Raw genomic sequence first — 24,211 nt, forward strand, 5'->3', positions numbered from 1 at the left:
AAAATTGTGTAGGACAGAAATAATGCTGTGAGGGGCGCCTGGGTGGCTCAGTTGGTTAAGCGACTGCCTTCAGCTCAGGTCATGATCCTGGAGTCCCGGAATCGAGTCCCGCATCGGGCTCCCTGCTCAGCAGGGAGTCTGCTTCTCCCTCTGACCCTCCCCCCTCTCATGTGCTCTCTCTCTCTCATTCTCTCTCTCTCAAATAAATAAAATCTTTAAAAAAAAAAAAAAAAGATTGCCTGCATTTCAAGTTCACACCAGTTCAGTATCTAATCCCAACATATCCAAGTGACCTGAGTACATATGTTTGAAACTTAATTCAAATACAGTTCAGCCTTGAACAACATGGGGCTTAGGGTTGCCGAACCACCCCCCACCTCCACCCCGGCGCACAGTTGAAAATCCACATACAGGTTTGGACTCCCCAAAACCTTAAATACTAAAAGCCTACTGTTGACCAGAAGCCTTACCTACCAGTAGCATAAACAGTCGAGTAACACCTGTTTTATATGTTCTATGTATGACACGCTGTATTCTTACAATGACATAAGCTGGAGGAAAGGTTATGAAAACCATAAGGAAGCAACATGTGTAGCGCTATACCGTCCTTATCAAAAGATATCCATAGAGAAGTGGATCCCTTCAAACCCATGCTATTCAAGGGTCGACTGTACTTACTCTAGATTTCACTTAGTATTTTCGAGCACTTATAAAGCAGAAAGGCCAAGTAGTTTTCAAGTAAGGGACTTTTATTTTTCTCTGACATTTCACAGTCAATTTCTACAAAACTTCATATTTCCTCAAAAGAATTCACATTTGGTAAATAAATCTCTACCCTAAAGAATTCATAGCAGGAAAAACACTTCAATATATGCACGAGAGTTACTTTTCTGTTGCAGGAATCATAGTAAAGTCAGACAATACTATAATCAATAAAAAGCCATGAGTGTAATAAATTACAAATGTTATTAAACTCTGTTCCTATAACCAGTTCCATCAGCAGCTTTTTCTAGACGTGTGTCACCCCTGCCAACAAAATCTGCCAGAAGTTTTCTTTAAGTGTTGGTCTGAACTAAGAACTGCTTCTCACTTTCAGAAAACGGGGAGCTCTGCTGCAGTACTTCATACCAGATCAAATCATGCCCGCTAAGACCATCACTACTTACAGCCTTGTGCAACCACCAGAGATCCTTCTGGTCTACTCCGAGGTTCCTCCATGTGCTGATCTGGCGTCTGGCCCCAAATGTCTGGGAGCCTCAGTGGACCTCTTCTTCCAAGAACTAGCTTCCCTAGTTGGCTTCATCTGCTTACAGCTCCACGAGGGAAAGAACACCCATGCTAACAGCCTAGAGAGACTTCCAGCACGAAGTCACACAATCAGAGGAGCTGGGAGGTGCTGCTTCCCCTGCCACTCAGCAGTGCAGATCAATGGTGGCTTTCATCATCTTTTACCATAACAGGAAGGGAAATGCAAATCTTAACTAGGAAGAGTCCAAGAGGCTGATAGCTCCACAGAGGGTTTTTCCGATGGAATAAATTTGGTTCTCAGCAAGTATGTTCAGATTTTTGACACTCAGTAAGACTCATGACTGGCGCCCAGGCTGTTCTGAGTGCACCTGTCTCGGTAGCTTTGCTGCCAAATACTTTCTGCCAAAAAGGACGCTTCCTAGCATGGTGCGCAGAGCAGAACTGTCGTAGTACCACACGGATTCAGGGGAGGCAAAGGGAGCGGGCCAAGAGGAGAATATTCAAAGGAGCTGAGAGTCTGCTTAAAGACACATTTGTTGGGATTTTGAAACTCCTTCAGAAAGCAAATTGCAGGTAATAATTCTGCACTGATCAGGAGAGTGCAGAGATTTTACCAAGCTCTTTCTAAATTAGTCGTATCTAAATCATACATGTTTAATAACAAAGTGAGGGCAATCTGAAACCTTGAAATTTAAAAACTATGTGAAAGTTATAACTACCAGGTAAATGTGAGCATTAGCTTCTGGCCCTGGTGAAACTTCCACAACATTTTTCTTTGCAGAAGAGGTGAAGCTGGTCATACAGGATTTCTTATTAAGGTAATTTGCACGGAGATTTTCAAGAGGATGAAATTTTTAAATGAGATAAAAAGTCTGAAATGATACTACTTAGAAATCCCATTTACCTTTACCATGAAGCTCAAAGAATCGGTATCACCTGGAAATTGTATCACACCCTCCATTTCTAGATGAGCTTCAAACAACCAACCCTACACCTCTGGCTTTGCTGCCGACATCCAACGCATGAAGGAAACACAAAAGACTCTGCCCCGCAAGTGCTCCACGTCACTGTGACATGCGACAAATGAAAACTTTGGATAGGCAAAGAATATTGGTACGAAGAATGGTTTCCAACGTTTTGGGCACTTCAACATCATGACCTCAGGATGGTTTTAATTCAAAGTGGATCAAGCTTAGTGATCACTCCTTTCCTCTTTTACAAAAACAAAAAGGGATAAAAAGGTGGCAGCAGAGAGTTAACTTACATACATTCTCAGAAGCCACAAAGCTGTCTTTTGAGATGTTCACACATAAAACAGGTTGCATTGTTTCAAAAGAAGGCGGGGGGGGGGGGGGAGCATACACTTCCAGAATCCTCCAACTCCCAACCAAGAGATGCTGGCCATGTCTACTTTCTTCAGTCTAAGTCAAAAAAGCAATTCAGCAATTATAATTCCAGATGGTACTGAATCCATTCCATACTTTACAAATCTGAAGTATTTTGCCTACCAGTTTAAGTGAGGAGAAATCTGGCTTGTGATTAGAGTGGAAGAATTCAATGGTGCGACCCTCCCGCCTCGACTTTCCAGTTTAGGAAGACAGAGCGTCACATGCTCAAGCGCTTGCACCCTCGGCCCAACCTGTGCCCAAGGCATTTTAGCGTTTGCCCAGATGGCACGATGACTTATGGAACGCAAGCACGCCTCCTCTCTCTCTCTGTGACTAAGACATTCAAGGGAAGCTCCACAAAGGGATCCTTCTGTCACCTACTCCCTGGCTTGACAGGTGTCATTCTGTGTGCTCCTCCCCGTCACTGTACCCTTGATCACAGTGAGTGTGTGGGACGGTGGGAGGTGATAGTTGCAAGAGCCCACACAACCATCTCTCCTGCTTGGTCCCGTGACCCAACTAAGTGCCTGTGGGCTGAGGAAAGGGGCCCCAAGGGCGCTCCGAATGTGAGGTCCTCAGAGGGACGGGGACGTATGTAAACTGTGCACAGACCACAGGTTAAGACAGCGGCCGGGTATGGGCATGTGGCTTCCTAAGTGAACTGCCCAACAGTTTAATTGTAGAAGGAAAAGCTCTTACATAAGCTTTGGGAAACAGGAGTAGAAACAGCCAAAGTGTTAAAAAGAACTGCTCAAGTGACAGCAAAGCCTCCTGGGTTACAGGTCTGGGTGGTCGGAGAATGCTTCCAGGGCACTGCCGCTATGCCTAGACCCCGAGGTTAAAGAGGCCTGCAGCCTGGCCCAGGCCTGAGGAGCCCTGCTCTTGGTGGCCTCGATGAACAGCCGGGTCTGCTCCTTCAGCTGGTCTAGCTCCACCTGAGTCGCCTGGTTCTGACGAATCAACTCCTTGGTTTTCAGCGTGATCTCCAGCAGACCGGACCTGTGCAGGACGAGCAGCGTGTTGTGAAAGCGCCGGCGCTTGCTCTGCCGCCGCTCTTCGAAGAGCTCGGGGCTGCGGCAGAGGCGCCCGGCGGCCCCCAGGGGCGAGAGCGGGGAGCTGCTCTCGCCGCCGGGCGGCGTGCTGTCCGACGCGCAGACGGGGCTGGCGGGGGAAGCGAAGGTCAGGCTGGGGGCTTTAGCCACGTGGCTGCTGGACACGGGCTGAAGAGTCTGCGGGCTCCCGCCCGCCGCCAGGGAGGGCACGCCCTGCGGAGCGGAGTCCTCTGCCCGCTGGGCGCCGGGCGGTGCGGGCGCCGGCGGGCTGGGGGGCGCGGCGCCGGCCTTGGCGGGCTCCCTGGAAGACCCGCTCGGCCCCAGTCTCTCGGCACAGACTTTCTTCTGCATCCCGCTGTCTCCTCTTGCTTCTGAGCTGACGGAGAGGCCCCTTTTGCCTGGGTGGGGGGCGATTTTGGTGTAAGAATTTAGGATGGGCAGGTAGTTCCTGGAGTCCGACTTCTTCTCGCCGGCGGGACACGGGCTGGCGGGAGGCGGCGCGGGTGGATGAAGGAACAGCAGCTGCGGCTGCGCCGAGATCACTTCGAAGGAGGGCTGGACGGTCCACGACTGGAGCTGGGATGAGCTGCTGCCCTGCGAACAGAGGAGAAGAGCGGCACGCTGCCGTGACCTGCCGGAAGGGGAGGCCCCGCGGAGCTTGCCTCACCCCTGCGCTGGCCCTTCTCAAGAACGGGCCGGAAAAGCGGCCGGAAAATCCATCTGCGCTGGACATCAGTGGTTTGGGTGGTTTGTGTGTGTGTGTGCTTTTTACCTTTCTTAAGGGAACACTGAAGGAACGCTATCATTTTTATCCAAGTGCTAGCCCTGAGAGAGAGAGAGATCGTAGACAGGGGAAGTAATGACAGGCTTCAGGTCACAACTGAGGCAATGAAAATACTGACAGTGCGATGTCCTGACGTAAAAGGTGCTCATCTCAAGACTATAAATGTGTCTTCACACCAAAGTCTGTCTTCATTTAGTTACATCTGGGACCTCTTGCACCTGAAAACGACTTTTGATTTGAGAGGTACATATTGTCGGCACCCCTGTTCTTAAGTCGGGGTCGCCGGGTCACCAGAAAGCCATACAAGAGAACAGTGCCTCGGCGGCGCTAAGTGCGCGGGGGGCACTGCGTGCAGCGGTTTATGTGGGTGCTCTCATCTCACCTCGCTAACACCAGGCCGAGTTACTGTTTCCGCTCATATAGAAGAAATAGAGGCTCAGAAAGTGGAAATAACTTGCTTTAAGCCTCTGAGCCACTAAGTGATGGAGCTAGGATTCCATCCTCGGTCTGACTCTAAAATCCATCCTAACCATTCACTACTCAGCTTTTGTTATGTTACCCCTCGATTGTACATTTTTATTTATTTTTATTTTATTTATTTATTTATTTGAGAGAGAGAGAATGAGAGACAGAGAGCACGAGAAGGAAGAGGGCAGAGGGAGAAGCAGACCCCCTGCTGAGCAGGGAGCCCGATGCGGGACTCGATCCTGGGACTCCAGGATCATGACCTGAGCTGAAGGCAGTCGCTTAACCAACTGAGCCACCCAGGCGCCCACATTTTTATTTTTAAAGTACTGATTCAGTCTAATGATGGAAGTCTAATACAGAAGGGCATGTCTTGGGGCGCCTGGGTGGCTCAGTCATTAAGCACCTGCGTTCGGCTCAGGTCATGATCCCAGGGCCCTGGGATCGAGCCCCACATTGGGCTCCTGCTCGGCTGGAAGCCTGATTCTCCCTCTCCCTCTCCCCCTGCTTGTGTTCCCTCTCTCGCTATATCTCCGTCAAATAAATAAATAAAATCTTTAAAAAAAAAAAAAAAAGAAGGGCATGGCTACTTGTCCCCAATATTTAAAAGCCAGTCCATGGGGCGCCCGGGTGGCTCAGTTGTTAGGCGTCTGCCTTCGGCTTGGGTCATGGTCCCAGGGTCCTGGGATCAAGCCCCGCATCGGGCTCCCTGCTTGGTGGGTGGCCTGCTTCTCCCTCTCCTACTCCCCCTGCTTGTGTTCCCTCTCTCGCTCTCTGTCAAATAAATAATAAAATCTTAAAAAAAAAAAAAGCCAGTCCAGTTCTGACTCGGTCCCAAAGATATGGGAATAGATGAGGCTAGGAAGAGAGAACCCGATGGAGGTTCTTACCCGTGGTGGGGCCATTTGATTTATCTGAAGAAAGCTACGGACTCTCTTCCCATATCTGCACAACATGTTGCACACGTTTCAGCTTCTTGGATGCCTGGCTAGGAACTTTAGGCCAAGTTCAACTACAGTTCATCTGTACAAAGGCTAGGATGACCCAGAGAGTCCATTCTGGAGCCCGGTTGGTGTTTGAACATACCCTGGGGTGTGCGTAAGCAAGCAGTACCAGGCCTAGCAACCACACTTCCTTGTCAGAGGTCCAAAATTAGAGGTCTTTTGAAGTAGAGATCAGCCTAGCCCACTCAGTCAGGAGCAAAACTTCACGCTATCCCCCTAGTCACTTATGCCATAAGGACAAGACCTACGAGGCAAACAGATCCACAAACTATCTAACTCATTACTCTCCCAAGATGATTTCAGTGGATCATTCTTCCTAATGCGGCTGTATGCTCACCGCCTTCATAGATACTTAGCTTATTTGTTCTAATTATTAGATTTGACAATGTATTATTCACATTGAAATCATCTGAGGGAACATGGGACAAGATTTTCGGCTTGGATAGGATCTCAGAATCATTTCACAAAGCCTTCATGTTAAAGATGAGCAAACTGAAGTCCACAGTGGCTAAATAATGATGTGCAAGATCACATGGTCTGGTGGCAGGGAGGGAATCAGACCCTCACAAGAAAAATACCTAAAAGCAAGCAGCAATAATCAAGACATTGCACAATATGCAGAGATTTTTTTTTTAAGTGTACAAATTATTTTAATTTTGGCATGTGCTGGATTCAAGCATGTCTGAAAACACAAAATAAAACTCCTAGACTGCTTCTCTAGGTCAGCCTGCCCCGCCCTGAGCCTCCAAGCTCCTGATCCAGCCCAGCAGCCTTCCTTCCTGGAGGTCTTTGTCCTGAAGAATGCCGCTCTACTGGAAAAGCCTACTCACTCCTCCAGCCCTCAGGAGCTGCCAGTCTTGCCTACCACAAAGAAGGCACATAAACACAGACAGACACAGGAGAAAGAGCCAGAAGGAAGCAGGAGAGGAAGGCGGGGAGAGGAAGAGCCTGGAGGAAAAAAAACCAAAAAAAACCAGAAGCAAGCGGCACTGGGGGGGCCTGGACAATCTCATGTGGGATCCATCTCATGTCTTTATTTCCTCTCTTCGTCTCACTAAGGACAACTATGTATGCTTCCAGCTGAGATGTGACCTGCCAAGGAAAAAAAATCTTCAAATTCTTAATTCTTTCCCCCAAGTCACTAGGTTGCCTTGGTGAAAATCAGTTTGTGTTCCTCTGTAAGAACGAAGTGAACAGTTCAGGTCCTAGGGTTTCCTGTCAGGCTCTCGCCAGGTTCTTCCACCTAAGGTGGGAAGGTCAACAACACAAAGCCAGATCTCCAACTTCACCAGCTGCAAGCAGCCTCATCAGCGGACCCACACGGGAACTGATAATGCTTTCGAGCAAAGAAGGGTAAGGTTAAATGTTCTTTAGCCAAGTTAATGTGATTGAATTCTCTGTTTCAAGCACTGGGCTGAGCTTACACTTTCATTTCTAAATCTTCTTTTCTTTCATATCCAGACAATAGTCATGTCATATGAACAGTTATGTAATAAAGCCCAAAACGGGGTACTTTTCAATTCCACAACAATGCTGGGTGGACTCTGCTGGGATAGCCATACCCAAACCAAAGAGCTGCTCTCTCACTAATGAAATGGCTTTGAGAGAACATGGAAATTACCTCTACTGCTCAAACAAATAAATACATCCTACATCTCTCAGTTCAAGGGCAACTCAAATTAAAAAGAGATTCTTTTGTTTCTACCCTCAATTCTGCCATATGTTAGAATGCACTAAGGAAGTTACAACATTTCTACTCTGTTCCTTTATACATGACTAAAGAATTCTGGGGTCCCTTTGGACAAACCAAGAATACAGAAATAAAGCAGTCCTACTGTCTGGAAAATGGGAACACGGGTCATGATTACTGCAGTCCTTCTGAAAACACTGTCCCCAGGACAGAAGCACACATCAGTGTGGTTCCAGTGGTCTGCTTCTAAAATCTCTTCCTTGATGGAGAGGGAGAGGCACTGTACACAGAGAGCTCAGAAACTTTAATGTGCAGACACATCAGGAGACAGCAGTCCTCCTCACCTGTTTGACCAGCACATTCTTCATGACAACCATCGGTGACAGCGCGGGGAAGGCACTGCCCGCAGTCTTGGAGTTCTGCCTTGGCCTATCTTCTCGGCTCCAGCCTAAGGCGCTCAGCATGTCCTCGGACTCCATCTGCTCCGCCGAGCTCAGACACTCTGAGCTCCCATCTGCTGGGCAGAAGAATGGTCAGTTCGCATAGGATCTAGGCTAGGGGCTCCTAAGCAGACCTTCTAAGGAGTTAACAGACTTCTCGAAATGGGATGCAACATTTCTGATACACATTTTTGTGAATTTTTTTGAATGGGTCTTTAGCTTTCATTGTATTCTCAATGGAATCCACACATGACCCCTCCTAGCCCCAAAAGATTACAAATCACTGCCCTAGGACAGCAGACTTCCTTTCTAACTCTATTACAGACAAAAGCTTGCATCAGTTAGGGTTTATGTGAAAGTAATCATCACCAGCCTACAGGAGAAACAGGATGAAGGTTTCAAAGTTAGATCATTACTTTCAAGAATCTGCCGCTGAGACGGGAGGGGAGTGTGTGTGTGACTGGGGCAGGATTAAGACCTTTAGAGGCTTATTATTATATCTCAAGATATAATAATAAAAACAAAACCAACCTTATGTAAACCTCAAAACTTACATCCATGCTGAAATTTAAATAGCTCCATCCTAAATTTTCTAATTGCACAATTCTGGGTAAGTTCATCAAAGCTGAAATTTAAAATGTGTCTGTTACCCGCCTCCACCCAACACCTCCAACAAAGGAGGTGTTCGTATCCTAAATGCACATTGAGTGTGCCTCCTGGGGATCCTGCACAATGGGAGATAGAAAGATACTCTCTGAGGTAAAGAAAATGAGGTTGCCCGATGTGAAATCCATGCAAAAAGGACTTAATTAGCTACCTCCTAGAGTAAACCAAGAGACTGCTCTAACCCTGCTAGCGAGGAGTCTGGGAATACACTAAATGCTCATCAAGAATCTCAGAGTAATTTGGCTGAGGCAGGACGGAAATGTGACTATAATTTAAATGAGTGTAACTGTCAACACTTGCATTTAATCAGAATCTCTAGTGATGTTTTTTAGAATTTACAGATGCTGGGGGCCTCCCCTCAATCTACTGAATGACTTATCTGGTGCCCAGGCAAGTGGATTGTCACAAAGCACAAGGATTCCGAATGTGCACCTCTAATGAAGAACCAGGGCAAGAGACAAAGGACCTCAGAAACAATATGCATGCCTAGTGCATGGATCTTGGTTTCTAAACGCCATTCTGCACAAAAAGAAAAACGGATCCTTGGAGAAACAGCTGAGTTCAATTCAAGTCCTTGGCAGTGAAAAGTACATGATGAGCCTGGACATCTTACTGTCCCAGAAAACAAGAAAGTGCTCAAACACAAATGGGGTCAAGTTGAAAAAACACAGAACTATCTAGAAGGAGTTCCCATTGGCCAAATTTGGGACAATTATATAGGAAATGAATTACAAAAGAATTCCATGAATCCACAGTGGTACCCTGCTGTACAGAAGAGTGTCAGCTAATAAAGTGTACAAGGAGTGATAAATCAGATCACCATTTTTAAGCCAAGGATGTAGTAATTGATTCAGGCACGGATCATCAATGGTTGCTAAAACCACTGGTCAAGAGTTTTTCGGAAACAGGATAGTTACGCAGTGTCGAAGTATCATCCCATAAACTATGTACTAATTACAAAGAGAAAAGGGTACTTTTACAATAAATAAATCTCGTATATGTTTACACACTACCTTAACCACGTGATCAGCCAGGGAGGGCATCACCAAGAACAGACAAACTTTGGATTCTCATTATGTGCTGCTATGGGAAAGGTGTAACATCAAGAGTGTAGTACTCTGGTAAAGAAAAAAATGCTTATCCTGATTCTAATAATGGGGAAACTACCAGAAAAATCCAGAGAGTGAGACATTCTACAAAACAACAGGCCTAATTCATTCAAAAATGTCACTGCCATTAAAGAAAACAAAGGGAAGAAGGGGAGGAAGGAAAAGGCAAGGAAAGATGAAGATGCTGTTCTAGACTAATTCAGACTAAAAAGGACAACTAAATGAAATGAACACAATCCTCAACTGGATCCTGGATCCAAAACAAACACGCTGACAAAAAGATAAACAGTTATAAAGGACATTATTGAGACAATGGGGAAAATCTGAATATGGACTGTGGCTAATTAATAACTACATCAATGTGAAAATTCTTGGTTATGACACTAATGTAACTATACAGACGAATGTTATTTTTTTAGGAAATTCGTACTGAACTATATATGTTTATATATAGATATGTGTGTGTGTGAACAGAAAGAGGTGTGTATGTGTATAAAGCAATAGGGCAAAATGGTATCACTCAGTGGATCTGAACGAAAGACATCTGTGATGTCCATTCCGTTTTGTGTAGATTTGAAATTTTTCAAAACATAAAGCTGGGAAAATAATTCAAATGGGAAAAACTACCTTGGTTTTACAAATCCCATCACGCTCCAAGGTAACTGGAATGGTAACTCGGGGAACTGATGAACTCACTCCCTGGCACATGGCCCAGGAGAGGCCGGAGGCATTCACTGGGGCCGCTTTCTGAGGCCTAACGATGATTTTTAATCCCACCTTATGTCTGAACAACACAATGCTCCTTAAAGTGCTTCGACATAGAGAATAAGGCAACTATCAGAAAAACTCTCCAGACTTTGGGACATACTACAAAACACGTGGCCTGACAAGGCTGAGGTTGTTGGAAGGCATACGGAAATGTCAATATCCTAGCAATAATCGGTGGTAGGATTATGGATGTTTAGTTCTTCTTTGCATGTTCCTAAATTTCGAAGCTTCTACAATGAGCACGTATTACCTTCATGATATGAAAAAGAGATGAAAAACAAACATGATACTAAAAGAAAAAAAAGAGACATTAGGCCTACAATGTTTCCCAAACCGGTCTGATCACAGAAACCACCAGAGACACGTGTAAAAAGCAGTAAAACCCACCTTTCAGGCCCTCCCCGAGACCTTCACTATCGTAATCTCCAGGAGAGGAGTCTGGGGATCAGTATTTTTTTTTTCTTTTTAATTCTCCCTCAGAGAATGACTCCTGCCCACACCTTGATCTCAGACTTCCAGCCTCCAGAACTGTGAGACGATAAATGTGCTGTTTCAGCCATCCGGTTTGTGATACTCTTATGGCAGTTTAGCAAACTCATACACCATCCTAACCAATAAAAGTCTGCCTGGAATATGGAATAAACTTAGCTCAATCCACAGCAATATTCTTATCATTCAGATAACAGGAACTGCACAGGTATCCACGTGCCCCCGCCAAACTTCAACCATAATCTTAGCCCAGTCCCTGATGAATTTGGGCCAAAGGTCAGCATATGTGGAATGCCAAAGTAAGGGAATCTTGTGGCTATCTTATAGAACACCAAAAAGTGTGGATAGCTGCACCAAATGTAGGTATATTTTGTTTTATATTTTTTAAAGATTTCATTTATTTGTTTGAAAGAGAGAGTGCGCTGAAGGGAGGGAAGCACGAGCAGGAGGGGAGGGGCAGAGGGGAGAGGGAGAAGCAGACTCCCCGCTGAGCAGGAAGCCGGGTGCAGGACTCGATCCCAGCACCCTGAGATCATGACCCAAGCTGAAGGCAGACACTTAACCAACTGAGCCACCCAAGCATCCATGTAGGTTTATTTTAGTCCCCGCACAGAATATTTTGACTCCAGTGTAGCAACTGTGAGCATCTCAGCCAAAGTGTATTCCTCATCACTGACTACCCCTGATCAATTATTGAATGAATAAATGAATAGATGAGGTGGATTTGGCTGACTCAAGAATTTTATCAGACCTTGCCAGTAAGTACTGGGCTATAGTGTTGAAAGATAGGGCCTCTGGAATCACACATCCCTGGATTCAAATCCCAGCTCTACCATTGACCAGTTACCTGATCTTGGAAATTATGTAATTTTTCTTTTTTAAAAACATTTTTTTTAATTTTTAAAAGATGTTATTTTTTTATTTATTGTAGAGAGATTGTGTGTGTGTGTGTGCGTGCGCATGCAGGGGAAGAAGCAGAGGGAGAGGGAGAAGCAGACTCTATGCTAAGCAGAGCCTGAGGCGGGGCTTAAAGCAGGGCTCAATCCCAGGACTCTCAGATCATGACTTGAGCCAAAATCAAGAGTTGGACGTTTAATGACTAAGCCACCCAGACACCCTGGAAATCATGTAATCTTTCTTTGCCTCAATTTCCTCATCTATAAAATGGGAAACATAATAGTTACTTTCTTACAGAATAGTTGTTATGATTTATTTTATGTGAACTACTTAGCATGATCCATGCCACGATGTGTTGCGGCTGGTTCCTCCCAGCTCATTCAGACTAACAGTATACATCTTTTCTAATTCCCCAAATCTTCCCATCCCCACATTTGGTAACATCATATGAGTAGCTTGAAATTAATTGGTCCTGGTGAGAGTGTATGTATCATGGAAACTGGCAGACATTATACATCAGGCGCTGGCTTGCCAACCAGCCACTGGTTACAGAGAACTTATATGGTAAACTCTATGTAAATGTTAACATCATTATTATTACTCAATAGGTACTACAACTCCCTTGTGAGTTTGAAAAGACATTCCGCTAATTAAATGAGTAACACTGATGCGATTCCTTTAGCAATTGATGACCTCAGGGGAATCAGGACATACCTGGGTGGTAGTGATTGGTATTTTTAAAAAGAATCTCAGGTGAGCCTTATGATGAGTCAAGCCTGGGAAACAATGCTGAGAGAAGAAAAACCCAAAGGGCTAATAAGCTGGCCCTCCTTCCCTGGACTGTCCTTTTTCTAATCGTTCGATCAGTTGTTACTCTGTTCCTCCCTGAGCAACAATCTATTTTTAATTTGGCTTCTCATGCAGTATGCCTACAGGGAGAAAACACACCAATCTAGGGATGAGAGAGTTCTAATTTTCCTAACAGCTGCATTTCGTACTGTAAATTAATAAATCAACAAGATGGACTGATTAGTCTTTGTGAAGCTGGGTAACATATATCTTCCTCTAGGAGAGGGGCTCTACTCCATGGATGCTGACCCAGCCAGAATCCCCTGGCATCATCTTTCTGCGTCCTCTCGGCCAGAGATGTTGACACTAGAGCCATATTTAAGCCCTTACCCTCAAACCCGGAAATACAAGTGCCTGGCACAAAATTAAAAGATTCGCTGTGTAGGCAGCTCGCCCTTTCAGATAATGTTTAAAACAAACTAGTGAGGAAACCTGAAAACCATTCTACTTGCTTGTCTCTAATAGGGTCTCCAGTTTGGAAGTGTACTGGGGGGTCTCCATCCAAATACAGAATGCACAGATCCTGGCAGGGATGGGTTGTGGGGGGAAATGTTTTTAGACATGGCAAAATTACTTTCCTAGCGAAAACAGTTATCTTAAGTTATATACTACTTTTATTTTTCATTTGCTACACGGTGACACCACGCAGTAGTACTTTTTTTTCTGGCAATGTAGCTATTCCTATGAAAAAGGAGCTAAGACAACAGAATTGTGAGTATTTAAATTTTTTTTTCCAGTCACCACTTGCAATAGTTGGACATGTTAAGATTTAAAGTTGAGAGAGTCTGCGTTGAAAAAAGATGGCAGATCATCCCTTCAGAACTAACCCCCAATGACTCTGATGGGTAGCCCAGCATATGGCACCAGAATTACCATTTTAAGAGATCAGATAGTTATTTATCCTGTACATGAAAGCTTCCCACGTTTATCACACAAATGAGTTTTAGGGAGGACATTTTTCAGGCAAATCATTCATTGCAATGTGGAAGGAATAAGGTATTTTTAACCTGAAAATCCAGAGTCCTTATCTGACTCAGCAGCTGCCATGCCGAGCTGACGAGCCGCCTTCTTCATCTCTGTGCCTTTGCCCAGTTTGGCCGAGAGTCTTCTGGGGCTCTCTCTGGACGGGTTTTTCCTCTCCATGTTTTACTGGGCTGGAAGCGGATTCATCGGTCCTCCTTTCATCTGGATTGCCCTGGGAAAAACAACAATTACGTAAGAAGACAGTGCCTCGAGAGCTGACACAGGTGATCCAGCTGGTGAAAAAAGTGAGGGCAGAGAACGCTGTCCTAACCCACTTCCTCCGTATCTTCTCAGAGGCCTCCACTTACACGGGCTTCAAGTTTGCTACACAGGAGAATGGTTTCCACCCAAAAGGAGGTTCACTGTCCTCTCCTGCCCTCAAATTCCATTACAAATTCAGGGCACACAAACCACGCTCAGTGGAAGCTTTGTAAACTGCTAACAAAGGCACACTTGATTAGGCTTTTTGGAAGGGGTAACTCCCCCCCACCCCTGGCTCCCCAAGGAAGGGAGGAGAGGTGATGCCCATCTTGGACAAGGCTTGCCTTCCCAGCATGCACTGGCAGGCTCCGGACTTGGTGCCACCTCCCACAGTAGAGCTGCTCAAATTAACCTTTCACTTCTTTGGATGAGGTACTGAACAGAGTAAACACAACTCCTCATATGTGCAGGCTACATTTTGGCTTAAAAAGAACTTTTCTGCACAAATAAGACCATGTATAATTGTGCTTTGATTCTGTACAAATCCACACACAACATTACTGCTGTGAATGTCCTCCTCAGTTGCTCTTCCATTTTACAGAGGAGGAAGTTGAGGCTCAGGTTAAGTGACAGTCATTTAGAAATAGTTATCCAGTGCCCACTATGAAGCAGGCATTGTGCTAGGACCAATACAAAGTGCACAGAATAGACATGGTCGCTACCTTGCTGGAGCTTATGGTCTAGAGAGCCAGACACTAATCAAGTAATCCTACAATTACTTAATCACTATTTTTTTAAAAGATTTTATTTATTTTGAGAGAGAGAGAAAGGGGGGGAGGGGCAGAGGGAGAGGGAGAAGCAGGCTCTCTGCCGAGCAGCTGAGCAGGGAGCCCGATGTGGGGCTCGATCCCAGGACCCCAGGATCATGACCTGAGCTGAAGGCAGACATTTAACCGACTGAGCCACCCCAGGTGCCTCACTTAATCACTATTTTTTATAACAGCTATGAAGGGGAGGGGCTAACAGTCTGGGGTGGGAGGTACTGGGCAAGGGAAGGCTTTCCTGAGGAAGTGACATGTACCTGGGATCCAGAGGAGTTAGCCAGGGGAAGGGGGATGAGTGGGACGTGGCCCTATGAAGGCCCTAAAGGAGCAAAGAATCTGACACATTCAAAGAGTTGAGAGGCCAGGGAGGCCAGAGCATGGTGCAGGGGTGTAAAAGGCCATGCACTTGCGCCTAGAGGAACTGGTGGGGGCCAGACGGGCAGTTCCTTATAACCCATCACCAATAAGCATTTTCAAAGCATTTTGGAGGCTGGACTGAGATTAAAATGGAGAGAGGCAAGAGAGGCATTGAGATCATTTGGATACTACCACGGTAGCCCAGGTGAATTAAAGTGGTGGCAGTGGGGATGGAGAGAAGGGAACACACTGGAGATATATTTAGAAGGAAGACTTGATGGGGTTTGGTGATTCCATGTTGGGAGGTAGATGGTGGGACCATTTCCTAGGCTAGGCAGCCCAAGAGGGCACAGAGGGACTGGGTGGCGTGGCTAGTCCGGTCCAGTCTTGGCTATGTAGAGAGAAGTGACTGTGGGTCACCCAAGTGGAGATGCTGGAGAGACGGTCACATGTACAAGTCAGGAGCCCAGAGAAGCTAAAGAAGCCTAGACTTGCCCCAGTGACACACAACGAGTCCACAGCAGATCCAGAGCTTGGCTAACAGTGCAAAGAATGAGGCAAATGAACCCTTCAAAGAGCTGGCAGAGGCTGAGAACATTCCAGATATTTTAACAAGGCCATCTCAGTCCCTGTGGAATGGCAGTGATAAGGATGGCATGATAAGAACACAAAGGCTACTGCAGGGATAAAGAAAACAGGGAAAATGGCAATGACGATGACAATTGGGTAGGCGCTATGGTCTGAATGTTTGTGTCCCCCCCCCCCCCCCGAATTCATATGTTGAAATCCTAACCCCCAGAGAGGATGGTATTAGGAGGTGGGGCCTTTGGGAGGTACTTAAATCATGAGAGTGGAGCCCTAGTGAATGGGATGAATGCATTATAAAGGAGACTCCAGAGAGACCCCTTGCCCCTTCCCCCAGAGGAGGACAGTGAACACTCTGTGACCCAGAAGATGACTGTGCTGGCCCCCTGACCTTGGACTTCCAGCTTCTAGAACTGTGAGAAATACATTTTTGTTCTTTATAAGCTACCCAGTCTGTGCTGTTTTGTTACAGCAGCATGAATACACAAAGATACTAGGTATAAGCAATGCCTGGTGAGGTTTTAATTCACAGTCCACTTGCGACTCCATCCATTTGTCCTTCTGAGTGGAGAGGAACACGAGCTCCCTGCCAAAGGGCACTGTGTCTGGAATACCCTGAAATGCCACGTCTGAACACTTCTCTAGCAGTGGATATAGTGAAGAACATCAACTACTCCAGAAGCAGAGGAGCGATTCAAGATAAAATTAAGACAAGGATGTTTACAAGCATCCTTTAGCAACCCTCTTGCTCATACTTTTGCATTCAGTAGAAGTGGACTTAAAGGGAACTTATCCAAATGAGACTGAATTTTAAACACAACTCCGAGTAAAAATTATTTTGTATCCTATCTAACTCATTCAAGGGGACTGGCTTCCCCCATTCAATCCATGTCAAACCAAGCACTCTTGGTCACAAGTTAAGTCCTATGTGCATAAAAGATAAACAATGGCACTGTCCCATCTTGCAGAGCATGATGGAAAAGCAACATCTCTATTGGGTGGCTATGAAATTGGACAGCATGAATAATCCGGTTTAAAAAGGAGCCCAAAATGTAGAACTGTATGTCTCATTAAATCAGGATCCTTTTGTATGGAACCCAACAAATGTGCATAGTTTCATTTTCCTGAAGTAATACCATCGAAAGGGAACAGGAAGCTTCTTCAAAATGGAAGATGTAGCTTGTGGATGGGCAATCAGATTTAAGCAAGTCTGATCCTGCTGTTGATTTAGATCAGGAAGGTAGCTCATGTTAGTTGCAACTAATTGAGCGCTTGGCAAAGTTTTCACATTACCTTACTAGATATGAATTATTTTATAGGTATTTTAGATAAAGCATCCCAATTTAGTCTACAGTCCTTTTGATAAGACAACAAAAAAGGTCTTGCTACTGTTACTAAAGTGTGCTCAACGGAACTACAGAAGATACACAGGAGTTTTCTGGCTCATTGAGAAGGTGCATAATTGTGGAATCAACACACAAACGTTGACTAATAGGTTAAAAGGAGAAAAGATGCAAAAATGTTAAATCCTAGAGAACTGGTGGCAGTTGGAAATAAAGAACGCATAATCCACTTTAGAATAGCAAACGGACTACTTTGGATGTGAAAGTGGCTAAAAATATGAAAGCCTCTGTCCGAAGTAAAGTTCTTTTTCAGCAACAGAAAGCCTTAGTGTCTTAGGAAGGTGGGATGGACAACGAGAGGCTACATCATCGCAGCTTGACCTCTCTTCTCTGAGAGGAGAGGCAGCGCCTTTCTGGGAGTGGCCCTGGGGACATCAATTAGCCAGTGAACAACAGACCCACTCCTGCACAACACCATATGAGGCCCGGGACAGCAGAAAAGCACGCAGTGATGGCATTTACCACCACTGCTCTCAAAGCCAGGGCCGTGCAAACGGCAGTCTGAAAACCTCAAGATTGTTATCCTCCTCAATATTATTTTACAATCAAGGTAGATGCTCATAAGCTGACTAGCGGTTGAAATTGGGTTACTAAGCTCTTACCCAGCACGCCATCTCCTGCTTCCTGGCACAGACTGGAAACCACTAATGCTGCTTTACAAACATCTGAGCTCCTCACATGTCTGACTCTCTGCTAAAAGGGCTCCAACTTAAGTTCCCCCAGACTGTCAGAATCGACCTAATTGGGCCTCTTCTAGGTGCACACGTGACACATTATCCAGAACGTTCCCAGAGGGAATAGTACACATAAAACTCATAATGGAAAGTGAATCAATAAATATAGAAGTTTATATAAATAGGAATAACATAAAATTTTAACAAGTGCTCCATAGCACTTGGCTCTTCTATTTTTACACTCCTTACATTACAGTCTGGTTATCTGTCTCCTCAACCTCAAGAATTGGGGCATTTTTTTTTTTTTCATCTTTGCAACCTCAACCCCCCACAACTAATGTGTGAAGTGCTCAACAGAATAATACATTCCAACAAATCTTCTGTCCTGCTGAGTCCCGCTGACAGCCTCGCAGCTTAGCTGTCACCAAAATACCTGAACAGCTTGAAGGTCAAGACTGTGCATTTCCAAACACCATGGTCATCTCAAGATCTAACTTCCAGGTCTGGTCTCCTGCAGGAAACAGGTATCTCATTTACCCCTTATTTTAAGGTGAAACCTCAGGGATAAATCCACCAACCAAATTAAAGGTTGTCTAATCCACAGACAATCTTTATGGAGATTTAGGCTTATGATAAAAGGGAGACCCAAGGTTTACAAGGAAAGGATCTGAAATGCCCCTCAGATCTTTCCTTTTATAGACACTTGGCAACTTTCCCAAGAGCTCAAGTTCCCTTTAAAATGTATCACGTGGATAACATGCGTGCATGGACAGAGGTGTGAGGTAAAAGCCCAAGCAGAGGCTTAAATACAAAAAAGCACAAGGCCATAGAAATTAAGACCTTACCACCCAGAAAATCATGAGTAATCCCAGTCAGAATTAGAAATCCATTACTAGCTTTTCCTTCAAGTTATTTTGTCTTGGTATCCATGTGGGAGATACCATTCTGGGGAAATGTCTGTGTGCTTTAACAGAGGGAGGACACCTCCCCGCAACCTAAATCTCAAATATTCGTTTTCCCCTTCGCATCCATTTCCATTCTCCAACTTGGCTTCAAATTTATGTCAAAGATCCTGAACCCCAATTCCATACAATGTCCTCTGTTTGGAACCAGATATGGCTCCCTTCATTCTACTTTTCCAAAGAGATAAAATTAGTGAAATTCTCCAAATCCCCAGCTTCCAGAAGGGTTCACAGTAACAGTGCCCACCTCCCCATTCGCACCAGCCCACGCCGCATCTGTGCCAGGCAGCAGGGCACCCTCCAGGCATCCACCAGCCTGCCAGCTCAGCAGGGCAGAACTGGGCAGACCCTAGGACCGAGCTGTGACTGGCACACCACCAGACTCCCAGGGCAAACGCCCAGGCCATGTGTGTTGCCAGGACTTGGGCAATAACAGGGAGCCTGGCTGCGGCCTGTGCCCTGGGCCTGGCTCAGAAGTCCCCGAAACCCACCCACGAACCACTAACTCCTTACTTGGCACTGCGCACCTTCTCCCCCACCTCCCCACGCCCTGGCGCCATACCTGGCAAGCTGGCCACCCAGGAGAAATAACCAGCCAAATGGGTGACAGCAGGTCTCTGCAAAAGACAGCACACCTGCGTCCCGCGCCCAGGACAGGGCACTATGTCCACCCCCTACCTGGAGGCCCAGGACCCTCACCGGGTTACCAGCCCTGCTCCCATTCACCTGCCCATTCCCTGCCCCTCTGCTCAGAGCCCTGCAGGCCTGCGGGCTCTCCGCCGCTGCCTGGACGCCCAGCAGGGCTAGTCTGGGGCCCACCCGCCCTGACTGCGTACTCCACTCGCTGCCCATGCAAGTCCCCTCCCCACACACAGCCCCCAGTCTCCCGCGATCCCCTCTCCCACGCAGCCGCGCCCCTCCAGCAAAAGAAACCAACTAAAAGGGGAACAGACGCACCACCTCCTGTTCCCACCATTTGGCCCTCCGTCCCCCGAAAGTCCGGTCCTCTCTCTTGCCTACGTCGCTTCCCTTCTCTCCCCTACTCCTGCTTCCTTTCCCCGCGCGAACCCTCTGCCCCCGGGCCCAGCCCTCCCTCTCTCACCTAGGGCCGAGGTCGCCTCTCCACGACCGGCCCCGCGGGTCAGGCGGCGCATGCGCGAGCCCGGCCCCGCGGCTCCATGACAACCCCGTCGGCGCCCGGTCTCAAGCTATTCCCCCCGCCCCCTGCTCTCGCCTCCCGCCCATTTCTCCTCCCTCCGCCTCCGCGGCGGCGTTCTCCGGACACGTGACTCGGCTCCGGCGACCCGGCACCATGGAGACTGTCGAGGTTCTCCTAGAAGGCCCCCCGCCACCGGAAGGCGAGGCGGGCACGCCTTTCAGGGAGGTGCGGACGTCCCTGAGAGGCCTGCGCTCTCTCCGCGGAAGGCGGGCGTCTCTATGGTTGGTTCCCCGGATTCGCCGCCATTTTGTACAGGGGACCTTGAGCGAAGAGCCGCGGGGGCACGGCTTCGAGGCGGGGTTTTGAGGAGCGACGGGTGGGCAGGCTTCTAGCAACCCGGGCAGGAGGCGTGATTCTCCTGCGGGAGCGGATGGAGGTTGGCCGGGATTGGCTCTCTCGGTCTGTGCGCAGGCACACCCTTAGGGTTGGGGACCGGGACGGGCCTGCGGACGTGCACGTGAAGCCGAGGCGGTGGCGTTCGGCGTGGGAGGGCAGGCGGGCATCCTCGCGCGGTCTGGGCCTGGCGGAGGCGTGCCCCAGCGCCCCGCGCGCGGCTCACGTTTTTGCCACGCGTGTCGCGGCGGTTGGCTGGCGTTCCCGGCTACCTCTCCAGGCAGCCCTCCACGAGGCAGGGACGCCATCAGTATTTCTTTTGGACGGTTTCACCTTCTTTGATGTGTGACTCCCTTTGTCCCGTGCGACTGTCCGAGCTGCTGGGTTTTATATTGGTATTGTCTCTCCTGCCGGCTTTTGGTGAAGTGTCACAGTGAGCACACCTGTAAGAGCTAAAGAAAAAGGGGTTGGGGATCAGTTCTCTTGCATCCGATCAGTGAGGGTTACTAATTAGGTTAGAAAAAAAGTTCTCAAGTGAATTTAAAGAGACCGACACGTGGAGGCAAGTTCTAGAGCTGCCCTGGCCAGTCCAGTAGCCACTAATCACTAGGGGGTACTGAACTAATTAAAATACAAAATTTCAGTTTCTCATTTGCACTAGCCGCATTTTTAAACCCTCAGTGACCACATATAACCAATGGCTACCTTACTGGACAGCGCAGATTATAGCACATTGCCAATATACAGAGTTGTATTCATTCAACCGCGCTGATCTAGATCACGAGACGGGGAAATCGCCCTGTGTTGGTAATCCAAGCCTTTGTAAGCGCTGCTAGGTCATGGTTAATCACGTTAGTCCTCTAGACACAGATAATGCTAATGCATTATTGCATATGCATGTATTTATTAGCATAAGCCCCACCAACAAATAATAATTGAATGCCTACAGCATGTAAAGTTTTTGTTGAGGGGATGGAGGGAGTGAAAACAATAGTTAACAATTACGAAGTAATTAAGAGCCAGGCAGCTTTACATTAATTCTCTTACCGTGCTTCTGCAAATTTATGAGGTTGGTGCTAGTATCATTTGTAGTTGATAGATGAGAGCACTGAGGTTTATGCTCATAAGACGCAAAACTACTAAGTCCAAGATCTTAACCATTAACCATACTGCTTCTTTTTGGGGCAGAATGAAAGTCTTTGTCTTCAGATATCTTAGAATCTGATATGGGAAGGACATGCTCTAATAAACTATATGAGAATGTGGCAAATGCCAGAGGATTCTGAACATAATCTAATTAATAAAATCAAGGAAGAAAAAAATAGCCTTCAGTTGTTTTTTGTTTGTTGTTGGAGAAGGAAGAGAGCAAAAGGTACAACTTGAACAAGGACAGATAAAAGTTGGATTTACAAGGATGGAAGTAAATGAAGGCATAATGCATACCAGAGAAAAGAGAATAAATGAAATAAGCCAAAGCATGAGGATTATTTTAGTCCTCCACAGGTGCAAGTAAACCAGACTTACCTGATTTTACCTATCTTATGAGCACCCATGCTGTATCAATAACTTGAACTTCAAAGGCAAGTTTGCTAATGGAACCAAATGAATCAGACCAATTTAGTGATAGGTGTGATTTTTATTGAGTATGGTTCTATATCATTAGTGATATAAGCAATTCATGAAAGTGGATAATTTTTTAAAAATGGGTAATATTTTTATAGCCAAACCAATGTAAAAAATTTTCTTCCTGGCTTTGTTAATTTGCCAGGGTTTGTAAATCAGCATCTTGGTGGATAGTTTCCTGCTGGCATGACTTCTTTAATCTTTCCTGTCACACTCACATTTAGGCTCAGGTTCCTATGATGGAGAGTGGGTTTGGAAGCACGTCTTGCTGTAGAGTCCTTTCCAGTTGGAGTCCTCAGTACCCGTTGTGTGGCCCAAGACTCATTTTGCCACCACCACTGCCAGCAGGGGGAGACCTGCTCCCTTAAATGCTACACTCAAGGCTTTGCGAATTGGCTTCTTTTCCTTTCTCCTGGTCACGGAGTGCCACAGTCTGGAACCAGAAGCTGCACTTCCACCCAGCCTATTTCATTAAGTTGTTAACTCCCCCGTCCATGTGAGGATTTGCATTTTCAGTCCTGCATAAGGATGCCATGAAGAGTCAATCTTGTGCTGAGTTTCATTTGAAGAAATTTTCAAGTATACAATATGGTATACAATTTAAAAACTTGTAAATAGTTGTTTAATACTTATTTTAATATTTAAAGTTGAATTTAAAATTAAAGTTCGTCTAGGGACACCTGGGTGCCTCAGTCAGTTAAGGGTCTACCTTTGGCTCAGGTCATGATCCCAGAGTTTGGGATCAAGTCCCACATAGGGCTCCTTGCTCAGCGGGGAGCCTGCTTCTCCCTCTCCCTCTGCCTGCCACTACCCCTGCTTGTGCTCGCTCGCACTCTTTTTCTCTCTGACAAATAAATAAAATCTTAAAAATAAATTAATTAATTAAAGTTCGTTTAGAACTATTTTAAACTAATTTAAAATAGTGTAATGACAGTGAAAGTATTCAAAAGATCAAGTTTCAAATCCCTGCTGCTATCAATAACATTTTATAAAAGAAGGGCATTTTAACATCTTCCCCCACAGATACACAGGAAGGATGATAGGCCATCATCTCATGATTTAAAAATTAAATAATTTCTCCTTTATGAAAAATTCATTGCATGATTCTTATTTTTTCCAGTTTTGCTGAGGACCAGTGAAAACATCACCCTAAGGACTGGCATCAGTTCTTGGACCAGCATTTGAGAACCATCTATTTTATTTTTCCAAACCTTAGTCTGTCCATCTGTAAAATAGTTGTCCTCTAGTCTGAATCTAGCCTTATTAGCACTGACCACTTCACAGTGCCTTAAGAGGCTTTGCTGGGAAGGTAGGTGTGTGTGCACTCCGCAGTCCCAGAGCCGGGAGTCTGTGAGAGGAGAGGACGGAGGCCCCAGCCTGTGCGTGGGCAGAGGGATCTACAGATCCCAGGCTGGCAGGGGCAGAAGTGGGTGAAAGCGGGATGCATGCTCCTTTTTTTTCTTAGCAGTCCGGTGACTGGGCCCCCCATCAGCCAGCTTGGTTTGGGGCTCACATTCTTTTTTTTTTTTTTAAAGAATTTATTTATTTATTTGAGAGAGAGAATGAGATAGAGAGAGCATGAGAGGGGGAGGGTCAGAGGGAGAAGCAGACTCCCTGCTGAGCAGGGAGCCCGATGCGGGACGGGAGCCCGATGCGGGACTCGATCCCGGGACTCCAGGATCATGACCTGAGCCGAAGGCAGTCGCTTAACCAACTGAGCCACCCAGGCGCCCCGGGGCTCACATTCTTAGGGGCTATCTGGAAGAGCAGGGACAACAAAGGATAACATTTAGGTTACGAGCAGGACGTTAATACGCAGGTACAGGTTTGGTTTCAGGGGCAGTGGAAGCCCCTCCCAAATAGCTCTCCATCTTCTTGCCTGTACCTGAAATTCCTGTAAGAAAAATTGCTTGACATGCAAATATTCTAGAACCCAAGACAGATTTTTTTCTCATGACCACTAACCCAGAGTGCTTCCTATTTGCCGGACACCATCTCAAGTGTTTTGCCTAGATTTACTAATTTAATCCTCACAGAGTCCCATGAGATGGTTGTGGTATCACTCTCCTCATTTTACAGAGGAGTAAGCTAAGGTAGAGACGCCATGTCATTTGCCAGGGTCCCTGGTAGTAAGTAGTGGCTCCAGGATTTGAATTCC

At 46.3% G+C, this 24,211-nt stretch overlaps 1 protein-coding gene across 1 annotated transcript; it reads right to left on the minus strand.

Annotated features, from left to right (window-relative positions):
* Positions 1 to 731: 731 nt before the first annotated feature.
* CIPC (CLOCK interacting pacemaker) lies at positions 732 to 20,120 on the minus strand. The gene is made up of 4 exons (XM_021679589.1): positions 19,981 to 20,120; positions 13,857 to 14,044; positions 7,976 to 8,145; positions 732 to 4,282 (listed from the first exon to the last, which is right to left on the minus strand). Exons 2-4 carry the CDS (start codon positions 13,990 to 13,992, stop codon positions 3,413 to 3,415), a joined length of 1,176 nt encoding a protein of 391 aa, XP_021535264.1. The 5' UTR covers positions 13,993 to 14,044; positions 19,981 to 20,120; the 3' UTR covers positions 732 to 3,412.
* Between the last annotated feature and the right edge of the window lie 4,091 nt (positions 20,121 to 24,211).

Source organism: Neomonachus schauinslandi, chromosome 9 (genome assembly GCF_002201575.2).
Source record: "Neomonachus schauinslandi chromosome 9, ASM220157v2, whole genome shotgun sequence".
Lineage (NCBI taxonomy): Eukaryota > Metazoa > Chordata > Mammalia > Carnivora > Phocidae > Neomonachus > Neomonachus schauinslandi.